We start from the raw sequence: 12,628 nt of genomic DNA, 5'->3' as shown, positions 1-12,628 counted from the left end.
ACAGACGTCCCAGTCAGGTTTGAACCAAGTAGTTTGTAGAACCAGCTAGTTTGGGTCCATCTGCAAACACTGCAAAGCTCCATGTTGTCATTCCAAGTGGTGTGTACTCCCTGAAGCTTAACTGATAAGTCATTTGCCTTGCGCTCATTTGGAAGATTTGGACTCTGCTCTTTCTGTTCTACCATAAGCAAGGAAAAGGTTAAATTAAAGATTTGGTTAAACATTCTATTGTTCACTTAATCTCCATATTTCCATAACTGCAGGCATGTGTAACTAAGTTACAAGAAAAGAAAAGATGTTCACCAGTAGACGTTTCTGTTCTGTAGCTTTTTTATCATTGTAGTAGAAACGGAAGCCTAGCAATGTTACTGAAAAAACTGAGTGAAACTCTCTAAAGTCACCCTGGCATGCTCCACAGATATTTAGATGAATATTCCTCAGCCTATAGTCCACAAGACATCCAAAGATAGACTGCAAGATATGTAAAAAGGATGCATTCGTACATTAGTAAACAGTCAGAGTGGAAAGAACTAGAAGTCATTAAATATTTAAGAATTCAGCCCAGTTTTTATTTTGTTGCAAATGAAAATTAGCCTTGCAAAACTGCACAAAGTAGTTATGTTTTCCCACACACAGAAGTTAAATAGCTGTTGCATTTAAGGGAAATAAAACTGAGTTGTCTTACTAGGAGCTAATTACCTAAATCCAAGAGGAGACAAAGTGTTATCTAAATCACAATTTCTCCATAACCAGGTTTTAGCGATAGCATCCTATATGCCCCCTCTACCAAGTAGCTCATACTCTCTACTGGCCCAGGATTAAAGAAATACCGCATACTTCTTCTGGGCTGAACAATCTATTATTGTTTAGTACTGATAGGATTTAGGGTTCCAGACAAGTTCCTGCTTGTGTACCCATTGCCATCTTGACTTTGGTTGGAAACCCCCAGAACTGGAATGAATCACACCACACTTTTCAGATTAATGGCAGCAGAACCCAAACCATGGTGGGTTTTTTCCCCACATCCAAGCCCTCTCTTTTCTTAAATTGCTTTCCTATTTCTTGAGGCATCATCAATATTGCAATTTATCAGATAAACACCAATATCCAGCAGCCATGTTGGTTCAGACAAATGACTATTTGGAATAATATCCAATTAGTTCGTGTACTGTAACAGCACCAGTGTTAGAGATGCATAACATCCAGTTAGCTAGAGTTAGGTCCCATTCTCAGGCATACGTTCAGCTAAGAGCAGTTTACTAGCAACTTTCAAAGCAACTGTCTTAGAGCGTACAGGTGCCTCCATGCTATATCAACTTTCTAAACCATTAACCCCCATTAAAGTACTGTATCAAAACTTGCACTGTAGATGACAAACCAGAATAAATCCTCAAGGAAGACAGCCAGAACAAAGTTGCCAAGGGTTGCACTCTGGCAAATTCACTTGACCAAGTGCAGAAGCCCAGGTGCCCAGCCGTCACCCTAGGCTTATGATCCTTAGCTGCTATATTTGCAGGTCGTTACATCTTTTTTTCAAGGGAAAAGTACCTGGCAAGGTCTTATATGTGATAAAGGCTTATATGTGATAAAAAGTTCAGGCCATCTGTTCCTCCAACAGCTGTGCACTAGAATAACTTGACTTATTTCAATGGTTACCTTGGTTTGTCTGAGCAGGGAAGCAAGTGTGAGAGACTTAGTTTCATGAATAAATAGATAACTTCAATGCAAGAGGTGATATTAAAATATAAGGAAAAGATCACCATGTGTCCAGACAGGGAACCAATGAATCCTGGGAACAGAGGAAAAGATGTCACATACCTGTAAGTGCCACTCACTTGTGAGAGAAGATCCTCCCTTGTTCTCACAATGTTAGAATCATAGAATTGTTTACGTTGGAAACAGCCTTTAAGATCGTGAAATCCAACCATTAACCCAACACTGCCAAGTTCACCACTAAACCATGTCCCTCAGCACCACATCCACAAGCCTTTTAAATACCTCCAGGGATGGTGACTCAACCACTTCCCTGGGCAGCCTGTTCCAGTGCTTGATAACCCTTTCAGTGAAAAAATTTCTCCTAATACCCAATCTGAACCTCCCCTGGCACAACTTGAGGCCGTTTCCTCTTGTCCTATCACTTGCTACTTGGGAGAAGAGACTGACCCCCACCTTGCTACAACCTCCTTTCAGGCAGTTGTAGAGAGGGATAAGGTCTCCCCTCAGCCTCCTTTTCTCCAGGCTGAACAACCCCAGTTCCCTCAGCCACTCCTCATAAGACTTGTGCTCTAGACCCTTCAGCAGCTTCATTGCGCTTCTGTGGACACACTCCAGCACCTCAATGTCTTTCTTGTAGTGAGGGGCCCAAAACTGGACACGGTACTTAAGGTGTGGTCTCACCAGTGCCAAGGACAGGGGGACTATCACTTCCCTTGTCCTACTCGCCACACTGTTCCTGACATAGGCCAGGATGCTGTTGGCCTTCTTGGCCACACTGCTGGCTCATATTCAGCCAGCTGTCGACCAACACCCCCAGGTCCTTTTCTGCCGGGCAGCTCTCTAGCCACTCTTCCCCAAACCTGTAGCGCTGCATGGGGTTGTTGTGACCCAACTGCAGGACCTGGCAGTTGGCCTTGTTTAACCTCATCCCATTGGCCTCGGCCCATTGATCCAGCCTGTCCAGATCCCTCTGTAGAGACTTCCTACCCTCCTTCCTATCATCCTACCATTCTTCCCCGCCAGCTCATCTTTCGGCACATGGGCTCATGCGCCAAGATTTCTTCTTGAAGAATGTCCAGCTTTCCCAGACTCCGTTGCCCTTTAGGACCCCCACCCAAGTGACTCTGTCAACCAGACCCCTAAACCAGACCAAAGTCCACCCTCCAGAAGTCCAAGGTGGCAGTTCTGCTGACCCCCCTCCTAACTTCTCCAAGAATCAAAAACTCTTATCATTTTGTGATCACTATGCCCTTTTGTGACCTTCTAAGCCCTTCTCAACTTTTATGCCTTTTTTATTTTTTCATTTTTTCCCCTTTTAAAGAGTTTGTGAGTTCATCAAGATAAACTGTCTAGCGCTACTGTAGCCTGTAGTCCTGCAGTACATCAAAGAATTATCCAAATTGGTGAATAAATATGTAAAAATGCAACGATCTGGAAGCTGACTGTGTTTGCATAGAATAATTGAGTAGGTTTGTGTTGTGTACACATGAATAAATCAATTAAAGTAATGTAACCAAGGTCAATGGAATCTGTTGATGCCTGAAGTGAATGAATGAGTTATATTTTGAGGATAGCGTAGGACTTTGCAGCCATACTAGTGGATTAAAATAGTGTGCCGAAGGTGAATAGTCTGTGTCTAGACACAGGCTCCATAACTAATTTTTGAAGTGCAAGTTGAGGAATTGGAGCAAGTGGTTTTGATTATCACAGTACATCGTAACTGAAGGAGGAATTGCGTCAGAGGTGACTGAATGGTTCATCCTATTATTTTCCTAAACACATTTTGTGGAGTTATCCCGTACACAAGGGATATTGTGCTGCAGTAACAGTTTTGTATTGGCTTGACTAGCATTTTGATTGCAAAGTTTTTACCATAATTTTCTTTTACATGGCAGTAAAAGCATCCCCCACCCCTCCCAATATATACTGCTCTGTTTCGCATTTCTCATGATCTCTTGAAAAGATTAATGGCTAGCTCTTTGCAAGTCTGTCTCAAGTTTAGCACATCAGATGTTCACCCACGCTTAATTTTTTTTTTTTTTTTTTTTTTTTTTGTGAGCTACCTACTTATTTCAGTAGGGAAAGGAGAAGTGAAAAGAGGTTGGTGGTTAAGAGTTCATTATTAAGAAAACAGACACGCAGATTGCACAAAGGAAATCAATTAACAGCTAGGAATTACATAGTCTGTGGTAAGATAATTATTTTTCCTCGGTCTTAACATCAAAACCATAAAAACACACAATTTACTGTCATTTATAATTTCCTTTTGCTGATAGCAGTTCACCAGAATGTTACTTCATTTGACTTGACAGAACATAGAAATGCACAGGAATTTAGACTAAAAGCTATTAAGTAATGAGTATTATCAACAGGAAAGGCAATAAATGTTTTATGAATGGGTAAACATGAATGTGAGGTTGAAGCAAAGGATTTGATTTTTTCCTTTGTTAATAAAAGGGGATTTATTATTTTTTTTTTCAAAATAAAATGTACAGATTCTCAAAGACTTACTCTTTCCTTACTTTCCTTATGTAATTTCATTAACATGAGATATGGTTATGGATGCTTTTCATAGAGTGGGCTGCATTTTTGGGTACCAAGAGCTAGCTTTTCAAGGTGAATCACCCAGAGCTTATCTCAGGTGAAAATCCATATCAAGAGACCTCCACCTTAGATACTCACTTTTGAAAATTTTGCCCTGTGGCTTACCCAAAAAAGGTTGCAAGACAGTATGGTCCAATAGATTAAATTTGTGAACTCTTACCATGCAAGCTCAGTCTACTTCTGGGTTTGGGCACTGATTAATTTTGACCTGATCATTTCAGTCAAAGCTGATACAAGATGCCGGATACAGATAGCCTTCATTCTGAAGTTTGTTTCTTGCCGTATTGCATAAGAAAATGTATTTTACCTCTATATGGATTCATGATTTGTTAATAGTTAGATCTAGTAAAGGACATAACCTTATCTACAAAGGCACATTTCTTAAAAAGGGAGTACAGAAAGAAGATTGAAACTGCCTCCTGACTAAATCAAGGACCAGTGAAGGGGCAAGACTGGAATTTCAATGAACCTCCATTTTAAATGCATGAAAATCAAACTTTTTTTTTTTTTACTGGCTTGTGCTAAGGATCACTTTAATGTCATTGTGGTTTATTGGTGTTAGGATGCTTAAAAGCAGAGTACTGTTTTAATTTTCCAATTAGCATTCTAGAATTCTTCACGTGGAACAGAGGAGGAAATACATGCAATCAGCTTTTCCCCATTTAGCATGAGTCTGAAGTATATTCTAGCGGCCAGTGGTGTCCAAGAACGTGTGGAGTATTTATGGGATGTATGGGCTGAGTATTGAATCTCTACCCTCAATAAGATACTATATGGGTTGGGAGATGAATCTTTTACCTCCTAAACAAGTGTCCTGCCCATTGAGCTTCTGGAGATACATGCAGGAGTGTTCTACAGCTTCGTCCAGAAATTTTAATTATTTTAATGGAATGCTGATGTGTCACAAGTTAACAAATAGCCATCACAAGTTAAAAAATAGCTGCGCAGTTGCCACTTGGGGATAATATATACTAGTCAGTGGCTGGCATGTAAAATACAGTACAACCAGCTTTTATAAATACATTTTCCTGCTTCACAGTTTCGCAATTCACTTTATTCTCATCTGCATGTAGGAACCTTTTAATCATTTGGGTTTGAGGGAAAGAATTAATATTGTTCTTTGGTTTTGTAGTGAAATCTGATAAGCTGTGTATTTCCCCTGGTTTTTTAAAAAATTATATATTTATTGCCTTGTTGGAAATTCAGATGCACTTAGCATTTTAATCTGAGCCCATTTTATTTCTGCATATACCCCATGGTATTTCTTTATGCTTGATGAATTTCTCTGGAGATTTTCTGAAAAGCTTTGAGATTGACTGCCAGGTACTACAAACAGGTTCATTCAACACTGCAATCAGCTTTTCTATTAATGGAATCAATTTGAATAAATTTCATTAAGTAAAAGTTCTAAAAACAAGAGATGGCATATCAGGAAGCTTGTAAGAACTATTTTCTAGGGGTTCTAGTCCAAAAATAAGATCCTGGAAACAGCAGAATTTCTTAACAGTTTCCATTTTTGTCCTGCCGAGAGTAAGCTTTGTAATCCATAGTGCGCCATCCCTGTTCACAGACTTTATTGCTGTTTCAGATCAAGTATATTCCTTAAAGTACAAATACTTTTGAACTATTTTGTTAGCTTGAGTCACTTTGGTAGAATTTAATCACATTTGCAATCTTTCCGAAGTGTAGACTTACCATTTCCCCCACCAAATTTTAAAAGGCCATTCCACTGCATTTTTTCAAGTGCTTCATTAAACAGCGTGGACGTTGTGTTGTACCTGTGGTGTGTCCTCTGGGCAGAGCGTGCTGTCGTGTTAGGGTCTGGGCTGCAAGGACTGCCTTAGGTCTAATGTCCGTATGAGTATGTCTTGAGAATAAAGAAGCCAGTGGCCAGTGGTTCCTTGAACACTGAAGAGAAGTTAGTATTTTGATAATCGTCACGGACAGTAGTCTATTTTGTGATCCTGGACAACTGGTAAGACCAGCAAGTGCAGGATTTGTGTCCTGCACAGAGGAGAATTTGTAACAGAACTTAAAGGTAAAGTGTTCAGTCCTGCTAAAAAACACCGTCCCAGGGACTTACAGCACCTGACCAGGCTTCCTGTTGCTTTGCGTGCCGGTTTGCAACATATGTGAGATGTAAAGAACGTACTGCTTAGTCCTGCTTCCCCTCCATGTATTCACCCAGCATTTTCATTTTTAAAGTGACTTTATATGTGAAAAACTGTTCCTGGAATTCTAATCCCACTTTCTTGTCCTTTCATACACCAGTTTTAGCAGAGGGCCATGAATTATTTTGCAAACAAATAATTAAGCACCTTTGATCTAAAGATAACCCATCACATTAATGAGGTGATGTAAGTAAGTAATTTTATGAGAACAGGACCTAGTCACATTTTTCCTGGGTGACTGTGTACCCACTCTGGTAGTGCCAAAGGTATGTATACAGTATAATTTGAAGCTGCAGGGAGTGCAAACAGAACTCTGTTCCCTTGATCTTTAAAAAAAATTGCATGAAGGCCAGTAACAAAATACCTTCTTTATGTTCTGTGCAAAAGGTTTCTTCGTAAATAATAATACAGAACTATGAGCATGCCAGGAAAATGCTATCAGTTCTGCAGCAAAATGTGTTGCAAAGTGATTTAGCTGCCATAGGTGGAACTCTGTCTGTTTAAGAACAGAGGTCCTTAACACCCTGCCTAAGATATTTTGAGATTGCAGTAAATGTCACAGACTCCTCTAGACTGCTTCTGAACTATTTCAGACCCAGGAGAGATTCTTATATCCCTGAACACCCAGTAAAGGCAGGAGAATTAACATGTCCTGAAAGGCTAGTAAAGCCAAAGAGATGGTTTACAGAGACAGAGTGATCATTCTTTAAATGTGGCATGGGATACAGAGATTAGAAACATAGGATCTTTGAGCTTACGTCAAATACTAGAATGTGGAGACTTGAATTTTAAAATAAATAGCAGCAGAAGAGAGAATTTAAACAAACCATTTTGCATTAGTGTTGGCAAGCTAAGCCAGGCGCACAACTGCACAGATGATTAAGATGGTATAGATTCTTCCTCTTCTTGTAACAGGAACTGGTAACTCTAATAATTAAGGGCTAGGCGAGATCCATCCTTCAGCACAGGATGCACCTGTGTAGCAAGTGCTACCCTAATGAAACTGTCATGTCCAGATTGTGAGCAATAGCTAGAAATAGGAGAATGTTACCAGAAATGAGGTATCTGATCGCTGTGTCTCTGACTACCAATTCTGATACTTACTTAGTAACCGGTTTCAGAAACCTGTAGCCCAATTTAAAAGAATTCCTAGCGCTTTGAGATTAAACAAAGTCAGTGGGACCTGGATTCTGAAAATGCTGCATGCTTTAAACAGGTAAGAGTGGAAAAAAATCAAGACAGCTCATGTTGAAGGTGTAGAGAACACTTTTGATAATGTTGTGCCTCAATTTTATCCGTAAGAAGAGTTTACTGTGGGGAGCTCTTAAGATAAGCTATTTATTGTTTGTGAAATAGCTCATTAATATGGTGATTAGCATCCTAGAGGGATCCCAGGAGGAAAATAATAATTTAGTATTCTGTGCACAGTTTGAATATTTTACAATAAATGAGAATACAAAATAAAGATTTTTAAGAAATCTATCCATTCATTGGGTATTGATAAATCTAAAGACGGAACAGATAAAGGTCCTGTGGGAACAGTACGTGAACCCCAAATTGATCATTATGGGGGCACAGAAGGAGATTTCACATGCAACCTAAGTTCTGGTTATTCTTTATTTCTGAGTTGTTGATTTTGCAATTTGCAACCCTCTTTTGGTCTTTTTGGGTTATTTGGTCTTGCTTTCTTTATGTGATACCATATCTGCCAGTTGGAATGGGTTCTTATGCACTAGTACATTATACCACTGTGTCTCCCGGAAAAAGACAAGTCTACCAGAAATTTTCTTGTCTATGAGCTACAGGCAAATGTTTTTGACATCTAGATAAATATGTCTGTGTTTCTATTGAGAGGTTCTATATTTTGAACACTTAAAAGATTGAAATTAAACCTATATTTAAAAGGAGGCAATAGCCAGAAGACTTGACTTATTTTTGGAACAGGAATGCTGAAAAGAGTTTTAAAAATATTAGCTATATTTTAAGGAAAAGAAAGAAAAGTGACTGTTTTCAAGAGGGCTAACAGTGATTTGCAATGAAAGTAAACCCAAGTAGACAGTAAGGCTTTTTGGACTGGTAAGATCATGTAGAACTCACATAAAAATAGCTCTTCATACTGCTGGAGGACTGCAGTGTCTGTGTGACCTTTCCAGTGTGTTTTCTGTCTTCCACTGGGGAAAGCTACCAGCCCTCACGCCTTCTCCTCAGGGTTTATGTCAAATTGTAGCAGGTTTGCAAACACCGCTCATATCATCACTGTCTATTTGATAGTAAAATTATGTGTTTTGAACAGACTTTTTAGCTTGGATACCATCTGACTAAATCACCCAAACTCTTCTTGTGAGTGAAACAGCCTCAGCAATTGAAAACCACTCATACAGGACTAGTTTTAATTAAACTAGCAGAAGGTGGTTGTTTTCCTAGGCTTGAACCTGTTGTGCATTAGGAGGAATTTGAATAATTCTGTCTTTCTAGAATGCATTGAAAAGTGTCATATTTTGGAGCACCAACTATATAATATGACTAGTGTCAGTTTTGTCTATCTAAATGTCGTGCTCTCCCTTTTAATTCTTCCTTCTTTCTTTTCGTATCAGCACCTTCGAAAATGTGCTGATGAGGTGTTCTGCTGAACCGGATTGTTTCCACAGCAACTTTCAAAATAAGTGTTTTTATAGCACATCACTATAGCCAGTAAAGCAAGATATTCTTTGTACTTCAGTTGCACGTGGACAACAGTTAGGATTCAAGCTCTCATGTGCTTATGCCACTGCTGCATTTTAAACACACTTTTATGCCTTGAGCCAAAACACTCAAGTTGTTCCATCTACAAAACCTGGTCTTTACAACTCAAGCATTAGTGGCATTGGGTTTTGGCTCTATGGGTCAGTCACTGGACTGGGCACGGTTCCCTCACTGGCATCACAGAGACATGCAATGAAACAGCTCCAGAGGGCTGGGGTGTTCACTTTCTCACCTCTCTCTGTCCCTCTTTGTCCCTCTGTTAGGAGCTGTACTCTAAAGTTTCCTGTGCCTTAGTGGAGATGGTGACAGAGCTGTTTCTTCAGACCCTGCCTGCTGTGACTGGCCTCTCTGCAAGAGAATGTGAGCTTCTGAAAGAGGAATGGCAGGAGAATTTGACCCCTCAGCTGGAGAAATGGGAGACCCACCGCCAGAGACACTGGAAGCTTTTCCAGGAACAGCTATTGCAAGAAAAAAAAGTAAGATCCATATTACATTCTAGGACTCAGGGTCTAAAAACAAGGGTATGGAAAAAAAATTTCAAGATATTTATCTTATTTGTACTTTCATGTACAAATATACAGCCTAAGTCTAGACTCAGGATGGGCAGTTTGACCTGCAGTATGGAGTGAATATATATGCTGTGCATGCGGACTTGCGTAGAGGAGTCAGAGTGTAATTACTGAACATCTGTCCACAGTGTTTGATGGCTTTGTCAGCACATAAACATTTTTTGGCAAGGCTGCTGTCTGATGTCCTCAACTCTTGAGCATCTATAGAAACAGATCAAAAAAACCCTTCATCTGGTCTGTTTGGAGAGGGTACATATGGGTACTGTTTGCAGAAAAAGAGGCCTTACAATGATAAGTATTTCTTAATCATTTTTATGTATTAATACTATACTAATTGGAAATATATGATACATACTTTATATAAAGCTTAGTCTGAGAAGGTGAAGAAACACACATCCAGCTTTCCTGCTCTGTTCGTCCCCAGCATAGGTGGCATTGACACCAGAGAAGAAAAGCAACAACAGTAAATGCAGAGGCAGGCAAACTAAACTAAACTATGCTTGGAATGAACCACTGATGCCAATGAGACTGGTCACATGCTTTAAGGGCTGGCATTTGTGTTTTCTAGGACTGCTGTCTGGTATTTAATGTTTGAATTTGGCACACCCATAACTTCAGTGATTAATGACACAATATCTGACCTCAACTTTTTTTCATTTTACCCCTTTTTATCAATGATTGGATTCAACACCTGACTTGGGAAGCTTAAACCTCTCAGTTGCTATTTGTTTTCACATTCACTGAGGGTTCACAAATTGCCTTTCCTTGTATGCGAATGACCTGAGCAGCCTGGTCTAGTAGGTGCAGCACAAGCATGTTTCGTACTGCATGGGCCCAAAGCACTGTGGTGGTATCTGCTGTCGTTAAAAACCACAGAGAAGGAGGAGGTTCTGGTGTGCCATTTATGATTAGTCTCAGAAGTCAGAGTGCATGTTAGAGCTCTGCTCTGGTCCTTCCACTGTCCTGTTGAACCTCAGCCATTGTTTAGGGCCAGAGAGGATGTTGCTTAACAGCTAGGAGACTCTGGACACAGGGGGAGATCTCAAGTCTAAAGTTTTGGTCAAAAATGCTGTTTAGGCATTCCTCTGTTACTATCATTGGGCACAGTGTTGAGTGGAGAAACCACACCTTGGGATTTTTTCTTCAAGGGATTAAAAGGATTAATTCATTGTGAGCAGCCAGTTGCAGGATAATAGTTCTTTAGGCAGCACTGTATGATGGATTCATTGTATGTGAATTCAGATGTTCCAGTCATGCTCAAGCATAGATTATTTAAATCAGAAAGTTGACTTCCCATCACTTTCAGTGTATTATAGCATTCATAATATAAAGCAGATGGCTTCCTAGCTGAAAAAAAAAAAGAATAAAGGGTTTGCTGACCTCATTAACAGTAATTACTGAGCTATAGAGGAATTCACGTAGTGATGACAGAGCTCTCACATTGGTCTCTGGGTCACCTGTACTGCAGTTGGGCCTTATTCAATATAAAAATTTCCTGAGCAGCAGACAGAGCTTTCCTAAGGTTGAGTGATCCTGTGGAATAAATTCCTAGAAGAGACAAGCGTTTCTCCTAGTGGGAAAATACATGATGCCTCAAGATGATATTCTTTGCAGGAGCTTAAGTAGCTTTTTTAACTTAATGCATGTGGCTTTTTGGAAGTGCTTTGAACTGAACTGGAAAAAAAATCTCCTCTATCTCTGAAGAGAAGATGCAGGAAGATAGCTATTCCAGCAAAGCTAGCCTGGCAGATTTTCCTGTATAAATGAGTCTGAAAAACATCATACAACTCACTATATTACATTCAAATGTGAAGTGCATTTCTTGGCCCTTTTCATAATACAAAACATTAGCATGTACATTTAAGCAATAAGCCAGCATTTGCATCCTACAAAACAGAGCTCTTGGTTTCTACCTTAAGCAAAGAAGAGAGATCAGACGTTTGTGACAGGTGATCATGTCATTTAGGAGATTCCATAGGTGTTACAGTGCTGAATGTGACAGAAGATCCATAAATCAACATTCATATTGACAGGCCTCTTAATTTATCAGGCCTTTTCCAGCAGGAGGTATGTCTTCCGTTTGCCTCTTGATAAATGTACTGTATTAAGAGTTACACAGTCACCTGCTTTGCAGACTTGGGAAGTCTAACACCAGAAGGCTTTTCACCAGACTATTTATATGTGCTTTTCAAGGTGGCTCAAAAAGACATTTTTCGCATTTACTTACAAAATTGCATTTTTTTTGAGATTATCTTTCCAAGTATTTATACATATCTGGAATATGATGTCCTTTTGGGGAACAGAATCTCTTTTACAATTGAAAAGAAAAAATCAGTTTCCTATTTCACTTTTGCCTTATACGCTTGAGGATGTGCGTGAGGCAAATGAGAATAAATGACTAATGAAAATAAATGTTGAGGATTTTCCCACTTTCCCACATAGCCCCTACCTCATGAATTCTGTAGGTGAGCTCTCCTGCCTGGGCAGGGGTTGCAGGGAGCATCCTGCTGCACTGGGCTGAGGGGCTTGCTTGGCATTCAGCGTGCATCACACCCCATCTACAGGCTGTTAGGGAGAAATTGCTTTCCTTCGATTTCCTAAGAATCTGTGCTAAAAACGTCAAACAGCTGCAGAAAAAGGAGTGAGCTTACTTGGGTCTAATTTGCTGGTTTATCTGACGTCTAACTCAAAATATTTTATGGGTTTCATTACCTACCAAAGGCATTGTCCTCACCTTTATTGCCAGAGAGTAATACTCACTGTTTGCAGTGCTCCAGAAAGTCTTGTAATGGACTTGTTGCCAGGAAGCAAAACAGTGAGAAGCTT

The 12,628-nt window shown here is 39.8% G+C and overlaps 1 protein-coding gene across 1 annotated transcript in view; it reads left to right on the top strand.

Annotated features, from left to right (window-relative positions):
- EVC (EvC ciliary complex subunit 1) overlaps nucleotides 1-12,628 on the top strand; it is a 52,447-nt gene that overhangs the window by 22,849 nt on the left and 16,970 nt on the right. The window contains exon 12 of the mRNA XM_074147517.1: nucleotides 9,497-9,709. Within this exon, the coding sequence (XP_074003618.1) occupies nucleotides 9,497-9,709 (213 nt within the window). The remainder of the gene's footprint in view (nucleotides 1-9,496; nucleotides 9,710-12,628) is intronic.

Source organism: Numenius arquata, chromosome 5 (assembly GCF_964106895.1).
Source record: "Numenius arquata chromosome 5, bNumArq3.hap1.1, whole genome shotgun sequence".
Lineage (NCBI taxonomy): Eukaryota > Metazoa > Chordata > Aves > Charadriiformes > Scolopacidae > Numenius > Numenius arquata.
Note: the sequence above shows the minus strand (reverse complement) of the source record. Positions and strands in the feature narration are given on the sequence as shown.